This window comes from Anabrus simplex, chromosome 5 (genome assembly GCF_040414725.1).
Source record: "Anabrus simplex isolate iqAnaSimp1 chromosome 5, ASM4041472v1, whole genome shotgun sequence".
NCBI classification, from domain to species: domain Eukaryota; kingdom Metazoa; phylum Arthropoda; class Insecta; order Orthoptera; family Tettigoniidae; genus Anabrus; species Anabrus simplex.
The window spans coordinates 202,391,908-202,416,080 of record NC_090269.1 but is presented as its reverse complement, the minus strand read 5'-3'; the positions used below and the strand labels follow the sequence as shown (position 1 = coordinate 202,416,080).

The window sequence follows — 24,173 nt, the reverse complement described above, 5'->3', positions numbered from 1 at the left end:
CCATGCCCTTCTTTATTCTCTAAATTTTCCTGGTACAATATTATAACAAAGTATCCCGTGTGTGCGTCCGCACGCCTTTCATTTTACGCTATTCGTCATGAGTGTAAGAACACATGCTGTATATAATTCTATAATTCCATGAATAAATCCAAACTCTAGTGATAGATTTATTGATAGATAGATAGATAGATAGATAGATAGATAGATAGATAGATAGATAGATAGATAGATAGATAGATAGATAGATAGATAGATAGATAGATAGATAGATAGATTGATTGATTGATTGATTGATTGATTGATTGATTGATTGATTGATTGATTGATTGATTGATTGATTGATTGATTGATTGATTGATTGATTGATTGATTGATTGATTGATTGATTGATTGATTGATTGATTGATTGATTGATTGATTGATTGATTGATTGATTGATTGATTGATTCGATAAAAGCAAACTCAGAAGTGATATTCACAAATATAATACCAGTTTACTTAAGCAAATTGATACACCTCATTACAGGTTACAAAATACAGGTCCACTTTAAATTGTTCAATAAGTTGCCATCGAACTAATAGGAGATGCAATTCATTGTATTCAGATGTAGCCTTAAAAAGTGGCTAGCTGAGTCTAACCCGTACCAGCCTGCTCATTATCAATCAAAGCTGAACAGTGGGTCGCCCAGTTTTTCTTTGCCATCTAACAGGAAGCCGAAATTTTCACGTCATATCACTGTAGGTGAGACCATACGAGCAGTAGTAGTAGTAGTATATTTGTGATAAATGTGCATTGTACTTACAGTGTTTAGCAGGAAATTGGCGTAAGACATACAAAAATCTAGCGGAGATATCCAAGAGTCCCCAAGAGCAACTCCTTTCAGATTAGCCTGCACGTTACCAGCTTCTATTTCCTGAAAAATAAAGGATTATTTATTTGGAGCATGTTGTAAGGCCAAGTGAAATATTAAAATAGTGAAACATGTGTCGTCAATTTGGAGAATATACCATGGATTCGGGAAGCATCAAGTTGCATTCAACAAACAGCATTATACCCTTCATTATTGTTTTCAAACATGTATCACCGGGTGTTATTGGTGTCATTTATTTCTTCATCGTAACTTTTCTTTGTTCCTGACTTGTAAAATCAGTGGTAGAGGGTGCGGATCATGAGCTTAAGTTCGCGGGTTAATCCTGGCTACGGCAAGTGATTTTGAAAGATAATTCCAAGTCTTGACTTCACAAATGTTAGTATTGTAAGATCTCTGCTGCCACCACATAAAATTAACACAGCCTAACTAACCGTCAGTGATTAGGTGTTTTCGGAGGCGATATCTCAAAAACTATCGTTCGAAATACTTCCCGTAAAACCTTTTCACTGTGTTTAAATTTAGTCTTGTATGGAACTGGTTATATTTTAAAGTGTCTTAAATTTTTAGCAATAACTTTCTGTAAGTGAAAACTATAAAAACGCTTATTGCGTGCTACTTGTTGGAGACAGACATAATGTTCCCGGTTACATTTTTGTAGTGGAGCTGAATGTCTCAGTCGGGAGAGCACTGACATTCTGAGCCCAAGTTCGTGGGTTTGATCTCGGCTCAGCATTTAAAAGCGCTAAAATATGTCAGCCTCATATTAGTAGATTTTCCGGTGCCTAAAATAACTCCTATGGGAGAAACTTCCTCAACGTGATGACTCCTATAAACGAAAAATAGTTAATGGGACCTAAGACACAGAACATTACATTAAATTGATCATTTTCAGGCTTAGTTATAAATCATTTTGTGACCGTGTATATTGTGTCAGCAATCACTGGGAAATGCCAACACAAAAAGTTAAAGTCGAGCGTTACATTCCCTTTTACTACATCCACGTGGTTCAATTTATCTTTATAGAATATAACCTAGTATTCGACTTAATAATGCAGCTAGATGTATATCAAATTAATTTAAAAATCACCAGACGATTCCGAGTTACCGCGGAACAAACACACAAACAAACATCGTAGTATAGTTTTGTTATATGTATAGAAGATTCAGCTGCCCTCTCAAAGCAATCGTGCATCATAATTCACTTGGTGACATTCTATAAAGCAGGAATCAAGCAGAAGTCTGAGTTCATGGACAACTATGGCAGATGGATGACTGATTCAAGAGCTCTCCGAAATTTAAATACTGTTGTATTTGTTTTAGATTTTCTGTCGTACCTTCTGGAGATAGAGAGCGAATTCTGCACTCATCTTCCCTCCATAAGACTCGGTAAAGATGTAGGTTGGTGTGGTGCGGAACTGGGAGTGCTCTTCCATGAACTGACGTGTGAAGTTGACCAGATCTGTTGCTATCTGCTGATTGTTAGTCACAAGCAGGTCATCTGATTCTACGTAACTGAAACCCGAGCCCACTGGGTTGTCGATAAACAGCACGTTTACTTCGTTCACCTAGAAGAAACAAAATGATTTTCTTGAAATACCAATGACTAGCAATGTGGCTTAAAACAATCAAATACTCCTATATTATTTAGTTATGTACGAATTAGATATAAGAGTACTATAATTTGTAAGAATCTAATTGTAAGTTTTAACGTAAATAAAGTAAGCTTATAATATTCTGCTTGCAAGTGAATGCATGCCGCTCCACCATGTCAGGCAATACAAATTGTGTATTTATAGATTTTACCGTTTTTTGATGGAGCAAAGAGGAGAAAGAAGGTGCGGGCATGAATGGGTCGATATAAGGTAATCAGAAGATATATTTAAAACATTAAAATTAGATCTATTTTTCGTCATCTGCTTTTTCTTTTCTTTTTAACAAACAATTCACTAAGCGAAAACCAGATTTCATATACAAAACTAACTCATTAGTTTAGGTACAATGTAGGGGAAATCAGGAAAATCAACGAAGTGCCAGTCCACAATGTGAGCTTAAATCTCCCAATTTACAAATGTGACTTGAGCACTACTGCTCCATGAAAATGATCTAGGAGACTACTCTCCTAACATTATACCATTTCAGCCTTCCAAAGGCACCATTCAACATTTACATTAACACTATTACCATAATAGAAAGAGCATCTATGCTCTACAAAATTTACACTTAACGTCCAGGCCTTTCAAAGGCACAACCTACATTTTACAAATTCGAGCAGTATTTACTGTCTTATATGCTCAACAGTCTAACCTCTTAACATAAAAGGAACGAAATCGAATTTCACAGGGGTATTGAATACTCATTCTACCGGGCCTTTGTGAAAAACAATAGGTTAAAGTTACAGGCCCAAAAATCAAAATTGTGTGGAGGCGGATATTTGCGCTCCTTGAAATTTGCAATGAAAACTTAAAATCCTATTTGGGTTTATGGCGCGAAGTTACAGAGTCTAACCCTATACTATACTGAGGTGACTAGATGGAGAAAGTATTTAAGTTACAAAGGTTACAAACAGAAAATGGTTACGAAAGCATAGTCACCTCAAAATCAAGTTGATAGAGAACACGAGAGGGTAGCTCACTCTCTATTCCCTGAGTATGGTTAAGATCCCTTGACTTGGTTGAAATTAACATTAGAAGTTTGAAATTTACATTTTAGAAAATTAAAGTTATATTATTAAAGATTGTAAACCTTCTCCTCGAGCTAGCTGTCAAAGACTGTCACTTAGTTAAACCAGGACTGCCATTACCTTGAGATAATGGACTACTCGATGATGGACGAGGCACCCCTTGCCTCTCTTCACAAACACACACACTAGACTGGAGCGATGAATAAGACCACCTGGTAAAAAATGTGCCAGCTTTGATGGTCAAGGGGAAAGTTCCAGAAAGCTCTGGGCTAAGGCCTGACATACCCCCAATTCTTATTGGGTAGTTAAATAAATACTAGACACAATTTGATTGGTTAAAAAATAAATATATACTCAAAATACCAAAAGCGTTTCAAAAGCGTTTGACTCGGTTAGCAGGAATCTGATATTGAAAAAGATAGAAAACATCATAGGAGATCATTACATCTTGCGGATAATTAGAAGTATCTTATCAGAGAATTATGTCAGTGTGGACGTTAATTATCATTGTCAACACCCATATTGCAGACTGTAGGAGTACTTCAAGGAGAACCTATCAGCCCTTTATTATTTAATAGAGGAACACATGATGTAGTAGAAGCCACCGCCTCAGAACAAGGTTTTGTTATCGCCGAATGTAGGACAATTACAGGAATACCTGGACAAACTAACTAAGTGGTCTGAAGAGAATCAGTTAACTATCAACAGAAATAAGACTCTAGGCATGATATTCAGAAGGGGAGGCAGAACCTCAGGCAAAGAAACTTTAATATGTGAAGACGTCAAAATTGACATAGTCAATAAGTGTAAATATTTAGGAATAACCATGCAGACCAGAGGGATAGTGTTCACGGAACACATCAGAGAGAGAGAACCATAGCAGGAATATTGACAATCAACACCATCAAGCACTTAGACCAGATCTCTATTGATACCGCAAGGATATTGTTTAGGGTTAAAATAACACCTGTGGTTACCTACGGAATACAACTCATTTGGGATTATCTTAGCAAACATGATCTAAGAGAGCTGGAGAAGGTAAAAGCGATCTACCTAAAAAGATTTCTAAGTGTATCAAAATTCACCCCATCTCGTTTAGTATATGAAATGACAAGAGAAAACTTCTTTATTGAAGATCTTCGGATTCAGATGCATCTGCCTTACACTACGAGCTATGAAGATCCCTTGGACGAACTTAAGAGCAAGAAAGAAGAAATATGGGAAGCATTCTACTCTACTGATGCGATGACAACGACGGAGTGGACAGGTAGCGGTTACGAATTGAAACATTCAGTGACCCACTTTGCTATTCATGGGTTTCATCGTAAGTGCTGCCAACGTAAGGCGTATCATGTACCAGATCTGCAATGTGTGTGCTTGTGGTGTGGCAAACGATGTGATAGATATCATGCTTCGCATTGTCAGGAAAGAAATATGTCCTTATCTGAACTAAGTAAGGAATAATTCATGTGTATATCCTGTAATCCTGTAATTACTTTTGGCCATTCGCCGCAATAAACATTATTATTACAATTTTCTATTGGCCAACATCCTAAGTTGGCGGGAAGAGATAGAAGTATTGTAAACTTTAACACACCTAAAACAAAGAATAATCAATTCAGTTTAGGAAACCTAGGAATACAAAATTACTTTTTGATTTTAGTAGTCAATCTTAAAACCAGAGGGCATAACATAAATTTATAGTAGAGACATCTGTAGAGAAATGTCAAAACTACTTGTATTAGTTGTTGCGACTTGTGGGTGGTAGATAGCGTTCTTCAACGTGCTTCATTTAAATGAACGGGGCGGGTGTAGCTCCCGGTACAATACACTGAATGGTCAAAGGTCACGGGAAGGGGTGTCCCATTAGAAAATGAGCCGTGTATGACCCCTGAGCGTCGCGGCTAGCTGTGGCGTAGCTGAGCAGTCTGTCACAGACACCAGTGACGTGAAGATTGCAACACGTCGCGAGTTAACCGACTTTGAACATGTGATGATCATTGGCGCATGGGTCATAGCATTGCGGAGATTACACGCGAATTCAGGTTTCCGAGGTCGAAAGTGACGAACGTGGTTCTTCAGTATCCAAGAGGGAATTACCGCACGGGAAGACCACAGGTGTTTAAACCGAACGAACATCACCCCACTCCGCAGAACCATACTGGGCGTTTGACGGGCTACTATGAGGCAGATCACCACCCAGTTGAATGTTGGGAGTCAGGAACTCAGTTTTACCATGACTGTAAGGAGGCAACTAGACCGTATAGGCTTAACCAACAGACGACCAACGCGCGTACCTTTGCTGACACGTCGACACAAGGCTCGACGACGTGCATGGGCCCGCGAACATCGGTCATGGACCATGGAACAGTGTCGGCGTGTGATATTGTCCGATGAATCTCGGTTCAAGTTGTATCGAGCTGATGGGCGCGTGAGAGTGTGGCGTATGCGCCATGAAACCATGGATCCTGCATGTCAACAAGTTTGTGTCCAGGCGGGAGGTGGCTCAGTTCTGGTCTGAGCGGCGTTCCCATGGTCGAAATTAAGCACCATTGTCCGGCTGCAGGGAAAGCTGACAGGTGCTCGTTATGAGGACATTCTTTCAGGCTGTCTGCATCGCTCTATGGCCCTAGAGTACCCTGATGGAGATGCGATGTTTCAACAGGACAATGCGCCATATCGCCGCTCTGTGGTGGAACTCAGGTGGTTGGAGTAGCACTCCAGCTAAGTTACGACCATGGATTGGCCTTACAGATTCCCCGATCTTAATCCAATCGAGCATTTATGGGATGCTATAGATTATGGCGAACGCCCAATGAACCCCGCACCAAATATACAAGACCAATTGTGGGCATCAGTGCAAGATGAGTGGGTCCAGATCCCTCCAAAACGATTCTAACACTTCGTAGAGTCGATGCCTCACCATATTGCCGCCATTTTGAGGGCTCGCGGAGGAGCGACTCGCTATTAATGACTTTCGGCCACTCAGTGTATGATACATGTTTTGAGAGTAGACAGAAAAAAGGCGAGAACCGTGGTAGTGAAGAGATGAAGTCTAGGTTAAGAATTAACACATAGGATGAAAACCATACATATGAAGCAGCTTCACTTGTGGGGCTTATAAGATGCATAGAAGAAGGTAAATCTCAAGAGAATACTGGACTCGACCCTGAAGGGGAGAGGCTGATTAAGCAGAGTATTGTTCTATTCGTTTTTTAAGTATTTATATATAAAGGTGTCGAAGCAATTGTGATTACAGCGACAATTGCAAATGAAGTATAATGGAGTCACTCGATTCACCCTAGAAGCTGCAGACTGAACATTAAAGACATAACTGACCATAATGGTAATGTACAGTACTAGAAAAAGGCCCATCTCTTATAGTCATAGAAGTTTATGTCACACAGAGCATGTTACATGGGGCGTTATAGCTGACACATGACGGGGTTTAATCAATCATTCACTACTGTTCTGCATTTAGGGCAGTCGCCCAGGTGACATATACCCTATCTGTTGTTTTCCTAGCCTTTTCTTAAATGATTTCAAAGAAATTGGAAATTTATTGAACATCTCCCTTGGTAAGTTTTTCCTATTCCTAGGGTTAATATTAGGTTTCACCGGGCGCATAAGAGGAGAATATGTTATTCTTTGTCCAACGTGTCTCCGTTTTTTAGGCGTCTGTAGCGTGGCGTGTGTCTTTCAGGTAGAAGAAAGACAGAAAGGAAAAGATGAGAACAGTGGACCCTTCGTAATTTTAGTATCGTTACAGGTGATGTGGTTGCTGTCTCACAGCCGTCATTAAAACAGCATAGAAAAGAAGTGGATACGTTTTTGTGCCCAAAAACACATGGGCATTTAGCCGTTATCTGGCCCATGGCATAGAGGTAACACGAAAATACATTAATATGTGGAAGATAATATGTCTTCTTTACACAAAACAAAGAAGAAAATGACAAAGCATAACAAACTAGCATTCGGAACTAATACTTCGTCCATGTGCCCTAGGTTTACCGAGTTACGAAAATAGTCCCGTTCTGAGCGATAGCTTGAGAGAGCCTGAGAATTTGACTCCACAAATGGTCGGCAATCTTCGATGGGTCGTCTGCATAGACACCAAGCTTCTTTCATTTGAACATCACCCATACGTTCCCTATGATTTTCAGGTCCGTTCACTTCGGAGACCAGGTTTAAACCGTGATACCGGGCCTGTAGGCCTGAAAGACTTCGGCTTGTTGCACGTAATAGTTATTCTGCAGGAAAACGAATCTTTGAAGATAATGTTCTGGAGCGGTAGGAAACAACGCATTCTCCAAAATGGCAATATATTTACGAGCAGATAACCAGCTGCGCTCCGAGAAGCCAGTGGAGCGTCGTCGGGAGATATCCAGTCCCAGCAAGACACGCCAAGGCGACTTTTGACGCCAATTCACACTGTGGGTTATAACTGGTACCAGAGTCACGATACGCTGTAACGGGGCCTGTCAGTTGAGATGCATGCAAGTTGATGCTTCCCCAAACCATGGCACATTCTCCAAACTGACGACAGAGGCTCCACGGGCCTCATCATGCTCCTCTGCCGTGGCCTTATTCCCAGTTACCCTCCACTATGAATATTGCGACTCCTCAAATGGTTGATCCCTCTGTGTCTCAATGGTAGGGTGTCGGTCATATGATCCAAAAATCATGGATTCAAACCTGGGACAGTAACTATCAGTTGCTGTGGTCGTGCTAGAGGGCTCATACCATCTCTCACGGGGAGAAAGGGAAATTCTAGTAGCTTTCGTCAACATTACTACGCGCAGTTCCTATTGGAGTGTTATCAGGCTTACAGGATGTTGCCTGTGAACACTCAGACGAAGTTTCGCGTTTGAACAGTATCATGCTCTCATCATAGAATGAGTAAGCCCGGCGTATAGTGTCACCGGCTGCTCGGAAGCCCGGCTCCGATTCCTGATACTATCAAAATTTCAGATTGGGAGCAAGGCTTGCATGTGGTTAAAAGGGCACGTGCAAATCCCTTCCGTAGGGGGTGAGCTTGACAAGAGCTGCACCACCTTGCGCGCCGAGGATATGAATTTACCCTACGGGCTTTGGACGTCTTTATTCTTCACCCTCAATTTCTACTGTAGTTGGAGTACGCATCGTTGTAATGAAATACAGCTATAATGCAGTGCTCAAAGAAATTTCACACGATATACGTCACGGTACCTCAAACAAATGAATAGTAGGAACTGTAGACCAATTTTAGAGGCACGTAGCGATGTTAAACACACATCAGGTTCGACGTTTCTCTGACAGGTGGCGTTTGTCGTGTCGCTCAATTTAACAATATATCATCACTTGTAAGGTCGATACTGTATAGATAGCATGTGTAGGACCGACGTAAAAATGACAACAGTGCCCATTTCTGATACTGACCGCATTCGAATTGTGATATTGCTACATGAAGGATGGTGACAAGAGGATGTCGCCGTTAGTGTTGGAGTGACATCGTGACGTCCCCATAGTTTGGAAAATGTTCAGCGAGACGCAAACGGTTCGTGATAAAAAATGGACGGGACGCCGGCACAAATCAACTCGCAGGGAGGGTAGGTATTTGTTGCATTTAGCTCGTCAGAGGGCCGCTGCTACATCTGTCTCGTTCCGCCAAGATCTATGGAGGGCCATCCGAGTGAATGTGTCAGATCAGATAGTGAGATGACTGAGATGAAGGAGGCCAGTGCCAAAATTGCTCTTAACAGGGCAGTTCGTGTGAGGTGGACAACAACTCATACCCCACGGCATCAGGAACAGTGGAAACGTCAGCACTTTTCTGATAAAGTCAGTATAAACTTGTACCCATAAACCAGGAGCATTAGAGTCTGGAGACGATCTAGTGAGAGATGGAAAGAGCACCTCATCTTAGAGCGGGCACAATAGCAAGTGGGTTTGCGTCATGTTTTGGGGTAGGTTCATATTGAACCCATGACCTTTGTGCCCTAAGAACATTATGCATAATGTAACAATTAAATTAAAAGTTGGATTCTTGATAGCATGGATTTGACACGTGACGAGGGGGTGATTACCTTCGGTCCCACGCTCTGGGGTACGTGACGTCAGCCACACGTGTCGACGGCGGAAGAATCTCAAGTCATTTTTTTGAACTATTTCAAATCGCGTGTACATGGCGTGACCCAAGCCAAGTCAAAAAATATAGTGCCTATCAAAGGGGGTCAATCATCTCACAAATCGAACCCGTAAAAATTTTAAATGTCCATGAACACTACCGCCAGAAATGTAGCAAGCATGTAGTCACTTTCAAAACTCTTAAAATTACAGTTTAGGTAAGTCAGAAAATTTATAGAAATTTTCTTGGCGGCAAAGGGAGATATCCGAAGAGAGGGGGTAACTGCTATAAATATGAAGGGACGCCATGACGAAGTCTCCTTCTCCGGCATTTGTGATACAAAGCGGACGAAAAATTGTTGAGCTGCTCTGCGAAATCAAACCAACGAAAGTAGACTGAGTTCAACTGCAGATTTTAGCCATTGTGGCTAGGTCTTGTCTCCATGAGGAGATAGTTTTCTTGAGTGAAATAATTGTACCAGATAGGACGGTCAAAGTACAGAATAAATTCTAATGTGATTAAGTAATTCGTGTGCGGAAATAATTATAGCCCATCGTGTGCGCTCAGCAAACAAGTGAAGGGTATTTTCTTTTTTTTATGCTTTATTCCAGGAAACCTGAAGAAAATTAATAATGAACTGTGAAGCCATGAATTTAAAAATGGCTAAATAAAATGCCAGGGTCGCAGGTGAGCCCTATGACGAACAATGGTGTGACTACATGAGGTAGGTGACTTTCCATCTTACTACCTCTTATATCTTGTCTCATGATCTCTAAAAGTGTATTTGAATGGGGATATACGACGCAGTGGTCACCCCTACTAAGTTTTGTAAATGTGAGAGTACGACTAAAAGAGTCATTTGTTTTATTTTCCACTTGGATAAAAATTTTGAAGTCTTGCGAGTGCCGTATAATGTTGTAAAAGTTATTGAATAGGGTTTCGAAGTGATATCACGTCCAATGTAGATCGTCATCCGTGTGAGTGTACTGCCTATATTTTGTGATGTCAAATTAAGATGTTCATTCGACGTAAAATTTTTCTGTCTGCAATTTGACGTTAATAATAATAATCCATGGTTACTCATTTTCAATCGAGTGGAAGCGCGCTGTCGGGTGAGAATCTAGGGTGATGAATTTGGTCACGGAGAGAAACGTTTTTCTAGGCCCATTTTAAACTGTGTCTGACTGACAATAAAAAGATCTAGTAGAATGTTTCAGTCATTTCTCGTAAAAATCAAGTTATTAAATACGATATCATTTATGCGAAGTTATTCATGATTAATGCATTGTGCGATATTAGACGTCGAGATTTTTAGTGAGGATTTTATTCCAGTTCTTTGTCGATGATAATTGTGGAGCTGGGAAACAGAGGTTAGTTTTGTTGATATGAGATTTGTGAATCAGGTTGGACCTGTCATTGAAGCCGGGACATGGAAGCCCGAGGAATGTTTTATATGAGTTGAGATGAGATGTGCGAATCAGGTTAGAGTCCTGTCATTGAAGCCGGGACACGATAGCCCGAGGTATATTTTATAATGTTGGGAATGGAAAGAAATTCATAGAAATCCATTGCGGTATTAATTGGCGACCCGTATAATTAGTGTGGGCATCTTGAAGCTTTATCTGTGCATTTTGTTGGTTAGAATATCGTATTTGTTTAATTTTGTCGGCAGAGTTTAAAGAGAGCATTTTGAGAAGCCAGTCAACTGGAATAAACCAGGTGTTTCATGTAACTGCCAAACGAACTTGGAGACGAGAGGCCTCAGCTGTGATAACGGGACAGGCGTGGAATTGAGATTGTACTGTATTCTCGGCCGGGGAAAACGTTAAAATGCTGGATTTAGTTGAAATTCATAGCCGGTAATGATCTGAGTATTGTGAAATACTGTAAGATTTGTTTAATTGGGGACGTAATGAACATTTGAAATCACGAACTTTGAGTATAAGGAACAGAGTAACCAAATTCAGGGTTGTCCAAAATATAGAGCGATGGTCGTGATGATTGGTTTGTCTGTGAGGGGTGTGCAAAATTCATAAATGGTATGACGAGATAGGACATCGTAATTATATGGCGAGTTGTTTGGTTTGTACGTAGATTATTAGGATATCCAAGTGTTAATAACGGTTAGGACTAGATTAGATTTTAAAAGTGTGAGATCAGGAGACAAGATATATAACTGGACATGAATTATGTAACAATTCTTTTCCAGCCAGATAACATCACAAGATTGAATTTACGTCACAGCTGCGTAGGAATTTGTGAAGAAACCAGAGTCCGCGGAGATAAAATTTGTTGTTCGTTAACATTTCGTCAAATCATTTAAATTTATTTAATTATTAAATTCAGTGAAACCGCATTTTGAAATAACTTTAATCAAGCGAATAACTTGGAGATGCATTCTGGAAATTTTAGTTTGTTTTCTGGGGAATATTTAAAAAATAAAGTAACGATTAAGGGAACATATCCGAAGGAAATGGATTTTACTGCCACAAAGTTTGTGAGCATTGCTATTGTTATAATTATTGAACTTTGATTGATTGAGCAGTGAATGTGCTGGGATAGTAAAGTGGAAACTTTGGTCATCAACCGATGTAACTTAATTGTGTTTAGCCTTCAGCCTAGAAACTTGGATGGTACTTTGATTGATTGAGCAGTGAATGTGCTGGGATAGTAAAGTGGAAACTTTGGTCATCAACCGATGTAACTTAATTGTGTTTAGCCTTCAGCCTAGAAACTTGGATGGTCAGGGGGTCATCAACCTCAGTGACTTAGATTAGGGCCGTATGCCATTGTAGCCTCATTTCCTTGCGGTCATCATCCACAATGACTTTAAAGTAACTTAGAAGATTAGATGTCGGTCCATGACATAGACGCAGGTCACATCGATTCAATTAAGGGTCCATGCCGTAGAACCACTGTGTGGCACACACCGATTGGACGGCCTTAATTATACCCAGAGTCCAGAGTTCGTGTTACGAGGGCTGGACCATAACGAATCACTATGATGGTACATGTGGTCTCACATGGAAGCCGAATTTAAGGATTTCCAGACTTTCCTTTCTTAAATGATTAATAATTGAGAGAATGGTTTCTAGTATGAATGCCCGTCAGGCAGTTACGTTAAAGTCTCACACCAGTGTTCTGACCTTTATGTAAAAATGATTGTGGTGTCCAGTGGACACAATTGACTTCTATGACACCGTTGACATATCAGATTGCTTCAGAAATTTCCTGAATAAATAGGAATCTTTTAAATAGACCTTTCATTCCAGTAGATAGATTAGAATTACTGAACCCTACCTTTACCTCAGCAAGTGACGAAGAACCCGATACGATCCAAGAGACAGATCTCATGAACTTTGCTGATAGGTAAGAAAGGTAGGTATCCCTCAATATGGACCAAAGGGTTCAATATATGGTCGACGTCCGCCTCTCGTTTCTATCCGGGGTAATATGACTAGTGTGGTACACAGAGACAACTTTCCTCCAACGTAACAGGATTTGCTAACACCGTGGGCAAGGGATTTACACTAGTGGGTGATAATGCTTCTGCCCGTCGAGACAAAGTGGTTGATCAGTTCCTTGAGATGCATTCCGTGAACTGAAGAGAACAATTACTCCCGTCCTAACGCTCTTATAAAAATTCAGCAGCTGACTGAAGCTGCGATCCAAGAGTGGGATAATCTGCCCCAAAACTAACTGGATTCTTCAGTGCTGAATATTCCTCGTTGTGTTCAAGCATGCCTCACGGCCAGATGGGGCTATATACGATATTGGTCTGCTACACAATGAACAATAATATTTATGCTCAAAATCCCACAATGCCAAATTTGTTTTTCTTTGTATATGATCTTTGTAATGTACAATGTGCCTACGTACATACACATAGCAAAATAAAATGTGCACTGAACCAGTGTATGCAAAACTTTTTAAGAGCAATGTACATAAACCATGGATTTGAGTGAACGATCTAGAATTTGAAAGTACCAATTTCCAAGGATGAATGTCTAGCATGTACAGTCGCTGTCAGTTCAGGATTCGAATATCGAACATGTGAACGATCTGTTTCCAAGTCCTATCGTTGTTCGTATGTTAACCCACTCATCTACAAAAGTGAACCTCTGAATGCCGTACATTGTATTTAAAGTGTTGCATAAAGCATACTGTCCACCTGTGGTTAGCGTTATTAGCTGCCGTCCACGGAGATTTAGAAATTAAGTTTGGCGAGAGGGCAGTAGTGACGATGTAAGCGAACCTGACAAAAGTAATAGCGAAGTGTCTGGAATTGAACCCTTAGATGACGATTAATGACAGCGCAGTGATTCCCTTTAAGTGAAGAAATAGGATAATATGTGAGTAGCACACACAATAAGATTTCTCCTAGTAGACAGTCTTCAAATATAAGGAAGAGGAGAAAAGTGCAAATTAAACAGATAACTTACTTTCAAGTCAGTGAAACAAAGGAGAAACAAGGTAGATTTATCGGCACGTAAAAGAACTCCTGTGGGGCAAAATTCCAGCACTTCGGCGTCTCCGAATCCGAACGTAAAACAAATAACATTATTAAAGGACTAAGTGTCGATGATTACTTGAGCCCAAGCACCTTACTCTACGGAGCCAGCGTCTTGACTATTACAAACAAGAGGCTTCTCAGATTGCTGGCTTATATATATAAGCTGACCGTAGCCCCAGTTTATCTCATATACACCGGGGCAAGCAGCAGACCAGTCAGATGTTCAGTAAAGGCCTGTTCATATTACATGTGCGGATCCGTTGTTCGTCTCCATGGCTAAATGGTTTGGTGCAAGTAGCCCCGGGTTCGATTCCCCGCCGGGTCCGAGATTTTAAACTTAATTGGTTATTTCCAATGGCTCGGGGACAGGGTGGGGGGGTGTGTGTGTGTGTCGTCATTAAATAGAAAACAAAAGGAAAACAAAGAATGAATGAGGAAAGTAAGAAAATATCAGTAGTAAAAAAGTAAAAAATTAAGAAATGAAAAAGAAAAATAGAAAAACTCGTGTGAGCAGGTTTCCCGGAACGAAGTGTTCATCCTATTGATACTGTATCTTCTTTAATGTATCCAAAAAGGCGCACAAAATCAGAATAGGGCATACGAAAATACGGATAGAATTTCGTATTTCGTCTACCATTTTCCATAGAGTGCGATATTCTCCTTCCCCTTTCATTTTTTAAAACACTTTATGAATTCAAATCCGATTTCTATCTCCTCCTTTTCTTCCAAACTGAGTGCTATTTTCATTCAATTGTTGGAAATGACAAGATGGGTTTACGCGGAAACGACCTGTGTCGCTCCGGTTGGGGCGTTCCAGTTCGGATCGACACGACTCGACTAATGTGAAGACGGGGGTGCGATCCAGGCCTTGAACATGAATTTGATCAGCACGGCATAATACATGTAATCTGAACCGCACTTAACGTTCTTGATGATGATGCTTGTTGTTTAAATGGGCCTAACACCGAAGGTCATCGGCCCCCACTTAAGGTTCTTACCGCAAACTCCAGAGTTTCCCTCGTTCCTCATAGGTGTCAATATCACAATTTTGAGAAGTAGTCTTCAATGAGAAATACACTTAAATAATAATTTGTAACTTATAAACCTTCTACAGATTCAATACAAACCCAGGATGTGTTCCTTTCCTTGAGGTCAATATCGAGCAGACCTATCTCCTGGAAGTTACCGTAGCCAGCTGAAGAAGACCCAGGTCCTCCCTGCAGCCAGATGACAAGAGGGCGGTCGGAGGACGCCTTGGTGTAGTATAGCCAGTAGAACATGTGAGCCCCTGGACGAACCTCATAGAAACCCCAGTCTTGATCGCCAGGTCCAAACCCTTCCTTTCCTGTCACGAGGAGGGAAAAAATATCTATATTCATGAACCGAAGAAAAAGATACAAAATGAAAGTGAAATGAGTCCACTTTTACACTCTCGTGTTCGGTATATCGGCATCTGTCTCCGTATCTCTTAAAAACAGCGCTCCTCACTATCGAATAAACGTGTATGCGGGTAATAAAATATCCTTTTATTAATTACATGTACCCGTACCGAGCGAGTTGGCTGTGCGGTTAGGGTCGCGCAGCTGTGAACTTGCACTCGGGAGATAGTAGGTTCGCACCCCACTGACCCGAATATGATTTTCCGTGTTTCCCATGTTCCCACCAGGTAAATGCTAGGGATGTACCTTAATTACGGCCACGGACACTTCCTTCCCTCTCCCAGCGTTTTCTTCTCCCAGTGTCGCCATAAAACCTATCTGTGTCGGTGCGACATAAAGCTAGTTGTAATAATAAACACGTACCCGTATGACTCAGACGGTTTCACGGTTAGTTTTTCACGCGTGGTCACGGTCTGAGAACCGTGTTTTCATTTGAACGTTACATTGCCTCCGAGTTATTTAGCTCCTCTTTCTTCCTCTATTTCTGTACCGACGCTGCATCTAACAATATTCATAAATTTTCTAATCTCTTTAGTTGAAAAACACAAAACTCCGCTTTAAGAAAGAAACGTTTTCTACGCTAGGTCACATAAAGCTTTAAACTAGATGAATAAGTACTGCTAATTAGGCTATTAGCATGCTGATGGTATGAGCTATCTATAGGTTCACAATATGTCAATAGAATGTCGTCATTGGAACATGTTTCTGCCTGAAAGTACCTATACATGCACTTCCATTTTTCACTAAAATTTGTATAACCCCCAATTATGCTTGCCATCATGTTATCCTTAGCTGATTTATTTGCTAGATTCAATTTCCTAGTAAGTTTCTTCAATTTATCCTTACTTCTACAGCCATTTCTAACTATATTTCTTTCCAACCTGCACCCCCTTCTTAGTCTCTTTATTTCTCTGTTATAATATAGTGGATCTTTACCATTCCTTACCACCTTTGCAAGTACAAACCTATTTTCACATTCCTTACCAATTGCTTTAAACCCATCCCAGAGTCTGTTTACATCTTTATTTACCGTTTTCTGCCGACCATACTTACCTTTTAAAAACTCCCTCATGCCTGTTTTATCAGCCATATGGTATTGCCTATAATTATTTTCACGAGAGTTTAATACTGATATAAACATGATATGTCTACGCCTCCGCCAAAAAAAGGGTTGTGATTTCCTGAGCGTGTAGTACCGACCTCCACCCCGTCAACGTCTCGTGTTCGCATCGCATACGACAACAGTGCGAAGATCTGAACTGCTGAATGAAGGAGTAAACCTGGATTCAGTTCACTTAGTTTATTGAGCACATTCACAATGCACCTATGATCACTTCTGAGCGGTTTTCCTCTTTTGTGCTTCCCTATACGCGATGGTCCTACCTCTTGTTCCATTTCTATCACTATGAATACTGACTCACTGGTTGCTGGAAGATGCAACATCTTATCTCCACGCTGTACAGCTAGGGACTTTCCCCCTCTACGAGAAGACTTCATGTATTACACCACGCGTTGTGCCTTCATTACTCTTTATTTAATCGCTAATTTAAAAACAATCATATATAAATATACATATATACACCGGTATATCTGATAACCTAATTTTTATTTGATTACGTACTCTTCCAAACTCTCTAAATGTAATAAAATAAATTAAAATTAATGCGGCATACTACTTTTCTTCGAACTCGCATACAGTCGAGTGAGTGCGACGGTTTCTTCTCCAATAAACATGTCTATGTCCACGTGTAAAGGCAAGGTGCTCCGCCTATTTGTTTACATCAGGAATAATCTCTTGTGAAAAGAAGTATAACAGTCCTACTTTTAATACCATTCTTTCACATTTATTTTTAACTACAACAAAGCAGCTTCGTGATCACTAATACCATCTATTACTTCGGTTTCTCTATAGAGCTCATCTGGTTTTAGCAGCCACGCAGCCAAAATATTATTCCCTCTAGTTGGTTCCATCACTTTCTGAATCAGCTGCTCTTCCCATTTCAACTTATTTGTCATTTGTTGGTCATGCTTCGTGTAGTTTTCATTACCTTCCCAATTGACATTTGGTAAATTGAGATCACCCACTACTATCACATTCCTTTCCATATCGTTTCCCACATAGCTGATTATCGTACCAAATAATTCTGAATCAGCGTCAGCGCTACCCTTTCCCGGTCTGTACACTCCAAAGACACAAGTTGTCTATTATCTTTATTAAGGATATACCAAATAATGTTTGATTCTCCAAAATAACTCATGGACACATACCAAAACTACCTTCATTTCCATCGACAAGCATTGTGCTTTCTTATTCCCTCTAGTTGGTTCCATCACTTTCTGAATCAGCTGCTCTTCCCATTTCAACTTATTTGTCATTTGTTGGTCATGCTTCGTGTAGTTTTCATTACCTTTCGTCTATTACAAAGTGGTTGATACATGAAATAATTATTCAACCATAATTTGCGGTGAAATACTTCTATAACCTTGAGAGTCATGTAGTGTATTTGCAGTGATGTATGAATATGAAAACAGCATAAATGGTGAAATTCTTTCGCAATTTCTGGTGAAGTGACAACTATTGTAGAAGTAAAGGTGATCTTTGAGAAATGCACTGCTTTTTCTTTTACAAGTGGCTTTAAGTCGCACCGACGCAGATAGATTTTATGGCGACGGTGGGATAGGAAAGGGCTAGGAGTGGGAAGGAAGCGGCCATGGCCTTATTTACGGTACTGCCCCAGTATTTGCCTGGTGTGAAAATAGGTAACCACGGAAAACCATCTTTAGAGTTGCCGACGGCGGGGTTCGAACGATCTATCCCCCGAGTACTTGATACTGGCCGCACATAAGCGACTGCAGCTATCGATCTCGGTAAATGCACAGGTAAGTACCCTGTTATTTACATATAGAGCCCACGGCAAAGCAGCCCATCAGGGCCTTGACTTGTTAAGTCGACTGCCTGCTGGTACTGGAGTGCACGTGGTTAACGTGAGGACATCCTTAGATTTCTTGAGCGGCTCCGCTGCTTCTCGTGTCAGAGAGCTGCTCACTTGTCCAACGAGTTTCAGTGAATACCGTTCCAGCCCTCAGCTAAGAGTTAAATACCCAAACAACCAAGAGTCTCCTAGCAAGAGTCAGGCCCTGCACTACGAGTCTGACATAAACATAGGCTATACAAACTTCTTATACTGTCCACATTCGGAGGCGTGATACACTTTGGAATGAGGCTCGACAAACGTTAACCTGACCTTAAATTTGTTCCGGTTTCTGTAGTTAAAGTTGAATGTACCAATTCTGATACACGTGCGAAGTGCCAATTGCAAAGCAAAGTTCACAGCAAAGTAAGAAAAGCAGTGAATTGGGGACCCCTTGATGATTTTCCCCGGACAACAATGGCAGAAAACACAGAATTCAATTTAAACATTATAATAGCAATGTATCATGATAATATACTGTCATCCTGACGTGATTTTTGGGTAATTTTTTAGTATCGCCTTCAGAAAGTACTCATGTGTGCTGCTGTTCTGGTTCACGATCCTCTTGTTCAGCTTAACTAACAGCTCGTCTCGTAGTCTGATCCTTCATGTGGATACTATTCGGACCGGAATAGCTTTTCTTGTGGCAAAGTCGATAAAACTTCAGAATGTTCGAAAGTGTGTATATGTTATGCTACAAAAAGAAACAGCTATTAGTGAGAACAGAACAGACAGAAAAGCCGATATGGTAAAGTTTCTGAGCAACGTATGCACTCCGGATACGCGACTTGCATGTACCCGGGAACCTGCTACACGGGTTACTCCCTGAGCCCAACTTGAAATCATTTTACTGAACCCTTTAACTTATCGTTCCATCGCTGGTCATCTGCCTATCGTACTCTTAGACCTTGGGGTCGTTGCGAATATTTTTTTTCTGTCACTACAACGACCAAACGATAGCGTTCAGAGGAGAGCATAACTACTTCAAATAAGGGGCAAACAATGTGCTTACTACAATATTTATTCAGTTTTAATCACGATAATTTATCTATCAACTTGGCAAGAAAAATCACTTAAAATTTTCACATGTTTTAACGCAGTCACAATACATAACGTGACTGGTAAAGTTTCATTAAAATTGTTCATTATTGTTTTTCAAAGAATGAAAACGTAGTATAAAAATCGTGGACAGCAAAATCCAGAAAACGTGAATAAAACCTGAAAATCTGGCACCATCGATCCAAACGATAACCGAGAGTTAATCCAAACGATCCGTGGAAAATCTGACCTTCAAGAAAAAGAAGAATTCCAGGTATACATTTAATTAAGGTTATCCACCAATCTACTATCCTATCGGATATTGGAAAATCCCCCGAATGGATCCTTAATCGAACCATATGGACTATCAATTGCTTTGGATAGGTTGCGAAATATTACAAGAAAGCATGGTGTTCGTTACCAGTTAACAGCAATTGTCACAATCAAAAATAAAATTCCACCATGTATTGTCATCTCGTGACACCCTTAAGTTACTGAGGAATCCCGATGTTGAAACATGCAACACCCCAAACAGATGTTCAGAAGGAACCAACAACACTTGATCCGAGGTGATCTTACGTTACATCTTCCTGAAGGAACAAAACTGCGAAATGCAGGAAAACCTTAATTCATTATGCATTCAGAAGAAATGCCAAACCCTGAAGTTAAAGAAAAGTGATAAATCACTTGAAAATGTTCTTACTAAACCAACTTTCAGGTTATATAACAATTACGTCGTTAAGTTTGTTAAAATACAAGTCCATATTAAAACACAATAAAAGGAAATCTTTCCAATTTTCTATAAATACGACTACCATTACAAATCTGTCTACCTACGCTTGTCCTATTAAACTAAACTACAAGTGATCGGTAGATCAAGTCTCTCAAAAATAATGTGAATAACGAAAAATGGAAATAAAATATATTAACAGCTGACGAACCCAAACCGCATTTCTAGTGTAAATCCTACATAAATCAACAAAGAGTCGACACATGGCATTATCAGAATATATCGGACACCCGAACAAAAAATCTTAAAGTAAAGAAAAGTAAATAAATATGAACAAAATTTCATCGAACTTGAACACGCGCGGCTAAGCAGTAAGGATCAGTCTCCATATTAGCTAGGTTTCCACGTGGAACAACCCTTACATTAATGCCACTACTGATGCAACGCTGTTATGGGAGCACCTTCTGGCTAGTGAGAATTATGCCGAAACATGGCCTGAATAGTACCTGCTAGGTTTGTATCTTCTACATTCGTATTTTCCACTGCAAACAATAACATCGTTCAAGTCGATTAACAAAAATCCCTAACCTATGACTTGACTAACGTACAGACGACGCCCTAATCCTGTCGTTGAGTCAGCGTTATTGTGTCTACTCATCCTTAAGTTATATAATACACACAGCATCCTAAATCTATTGTTCAGCCAACGTTATGGTATCTACACATCATTCATAATGTCAAGCGAAATCGAAATTTTAATACAATATCCGGATAATAAAATCTGATCCTTGTTGAGACTCTAACACATGAAGTGAAATTCGCTACAAAAATTCGCTACTCGAACCTGGAAATATTACTGTCTAATTCTACAATAAAGCGTGAAATCGAAATTGAACATGTCCGAATAGTTTAATCCAGGCATCGTCAATCAAGAGCGAAATGCCTTCAGAGCCAGTTTGCTCCCCGCTCTTGAGGAACGAGAGCAGCTTAGCGAGCTAGTAGGGGAAGAAGTAGGTGAAGTGCATGATGTAGTACGTACTGCAGGCAAGTGGCGCAGAAGTATAACACATCTTTCTGGACAGGTTAGGTTGCGACACGATACGTGTTAACTCATATGAGATGACAGTAGTGTGTTTCCGTCTTTATCCTCACACCACACGACGCTCAAATCTAGTCGGTTAACGTCGCATTTACTATGCGAGAGAGTTCAGCACAGCGTAGGCCATTGACGCCAAAGGGTTTGAAAACCTTCCTGGGAAGAGGAGTATTTAATAGTTCAAGAAAATAACACAGCAAAATGTTTAATATGTAATAAGATATGGATTCACATTAAAAAACATTAGAAGAATACAAAGAGGTTTTAATGTCACTATATGATAATTTTGAGAGTAGATTTCACGATATTGTTCGCCATGTCCTTCTCAGTGGATGTGCAAACTGTTAGACCAGAACTTCACCTAGAACTGATTGACTTACAGTGTAATACTCAAATTAAAGATAGGTTTGCAAACACAAACAGATTGACTGAATTTTATGTTCGTTTTCTACGGGAGAGATTTCCTAGATTCTACACATTAATACTCATCTTCTTTTTGTAAGTATATTCGGATTAACTTATTTATGTGAACAGAGGTTTTTATTAATGAAGATTTGTAAATCTAGACACAGAAGTAGGCTCACCGATGAACACTAGAAATCTGTTTTGCGGCTTGCCAGTACGCAAACGATAGTACCAAACATTGATACAATACTATCTAAACGAGCCAAAAGTCCCATGAAGGAGTACACCAGTGATATGTTTCAATTCGCATGTTTAATTTGTTATCATAGTCATAAATACCATACAAATATTGAAATGCATTTTAATGAGAGTGCAAAGACTATGTACAAATCACATAAACTGTATTTTCTTTCGGTAAATGTACGTGTCCCAACGCTTCATTTGATCGTGAACATGTATTTATTCAGGAAATATTGCACACTGCTGTATATTTCCTTTGTCAATGAACAATTTTCTTGTCCTGTTATACTCAGTGTTGCTAACTTAGCGGATTTTCCGCTAAATTTGGCGGAATTCGAAGACTGTCGGCGGAGAAATATATCATCAAGCGGACAGCGAATTGTTTGGCGGAATTTTAGATTTATTATAGCGGAATTTAGTGTTTTATACATTTTTACGTTTTTTAAAAGTTTGTACTCCAGTCTGTCTCCAACCTATTCCATATTTCTTATCAGGAGCTAGCAGTCACATGAGGAAAACATGTTATTTGGATATGATGTTATGAGATCATGGTATCAAAAATTTGTAATGCGTGGGGAAAGGGTACTTTTCTCTTTGTTGACGAATGACGACAGGTAATGAAACTGTGAGAGAGTAGCATTTATATTTATGCTATGAAGGAAGACCGTTTAATGAACTGGCCAGTTTTGTGTGTGGCTCTTGAGATAGGGGATTCACCTAGTTTGCACCCGGCACTAAAACGCCTATAAGTTCTAGCTCTCCGGCTCGCAGGCAGCGGGTCAATCCCAGTGAAACTCACAGATCAGGTGAGTGCTGACATTTATTATTATTATTATTATTATTATTATTATTATTATTATTATTATTATTATTATTATTATTATTATTATTATTATTATTGCTCATTTCATTGCTCATTATTTGAGATCGTATTTCTTGGCGAAATTTTAGCGGATATTTAGTAGTATTTAGCGGATCTTGAAAATATAAGTTGGCAACACTGGTTATACTCTATAATATATGTCCTGTTCGTCTCACATGATTCATGCTCCAAATAATAATAATAATAATAATAATAATAATAATAATAATAATAATAATAATAATCATAATAATTGTACCGGCTGGTACACCTCTACGCCGCTCATTTGAATTTTCCGCCTTAAAGTACTCCTCTACAGGAGAAACTCTGAACTTTAACAACTGTATCAACTCATAAGTTTTTTCAGAAGATGTCACTACCGTAAATTTTGTGATTACGAAGTTGTCAGTACTGTGTGGAGTTCAACTTGTTTTGTTTTCCATTGATCAAGAAGTGTGGACATTCTCTGATAGATGTCTCTACAAAAAACTATGACCATGCACCCTGGTGCGAAGTGGAAGAACTTTATTTGAAGAAATTTTGTATCCATAAGTTTTTTCTTTACTAAATTTCGTTCTTTCATTTGTGGGTTGGCAATATAAATCTTTTCTTTCCGCCAGTTTTGAACTTAGCCAATCCAGAATTTCTGTAATTATTTTTGACCAGTCGTGTCTTTCTTCTTCGATTTTGATGTGTAACTGTAAGCTACCCAATAAACGACTGTGGGTGTGTCTTAATTATTCATGAAAGATCTCGAATCTTCCCCGAGAGTATATAAACTGCTGATTTTCCTGTCTCTCCACCACTCGAACAACATCTAGCCTAGTGTATGGAAGTGTAGCAGGGGGCGGGTAGCGCCTCTTCCTTCGGGCAGCAGGTCTTCACAAAGGTAATGACCGTTTAACATCTTTATTTTCTTGCTAGCTCAGCAGTTTAACCCTCGGGGAAGGTCCGAAACCTTTTTTGATGTAACCTATCTGTCCAAATATGTAACGTTTGCCGTTTTGATGTAAAATTTTCATATAACTTTAACTATAAATCGGGGATACCCTCTCGAGCTCCCCTTCATTTTGAATTTGAGGTGACTACGTTTTCGTAACCGTTCCTCTACTCTTCCTTAATGTGTTAAATTTATTCTTGTATACGAGTCAACTCCATAGTTTGGGAATAGCCCCTGCTTCATCGTCTTAGTGCCTCTTAGGTTTTAAGAAGTTTCATGT

The 24,173-nt window shown here is 39.8% G+C and overlaps 1 protein-coding gene across 1 annotated transcript in view; it reads right to left on the bottom strand.

Annotated features, from left to right (window-relative positions):
• Positions 1–24,173, bottom strand: part of LOC136873915 (retinoid-inducible serine carboxypeptidase) — an 85,541-nt gene that overhangs the window by 40,588 nt on the left and 20,780 nt on the right. The window contains exons 2-4 of the mRNA XM_067147251.2: positions 15,299–15,516; positions 2,207–2,437; positions 804–914 (exon numbers count right to left, since the gene is read on the bottom strand). Of these exons, the coding sequence (XP_067003352.2) occupies positions 804–914; positions 2,207–2,437; positions 15,299–15,516 (560 nt within the window). The remainder of the gene's footprint in view (positions 1–803; positions 915–2,206; positions 2,438–15,298; positions 15,517–24,173) is intronic.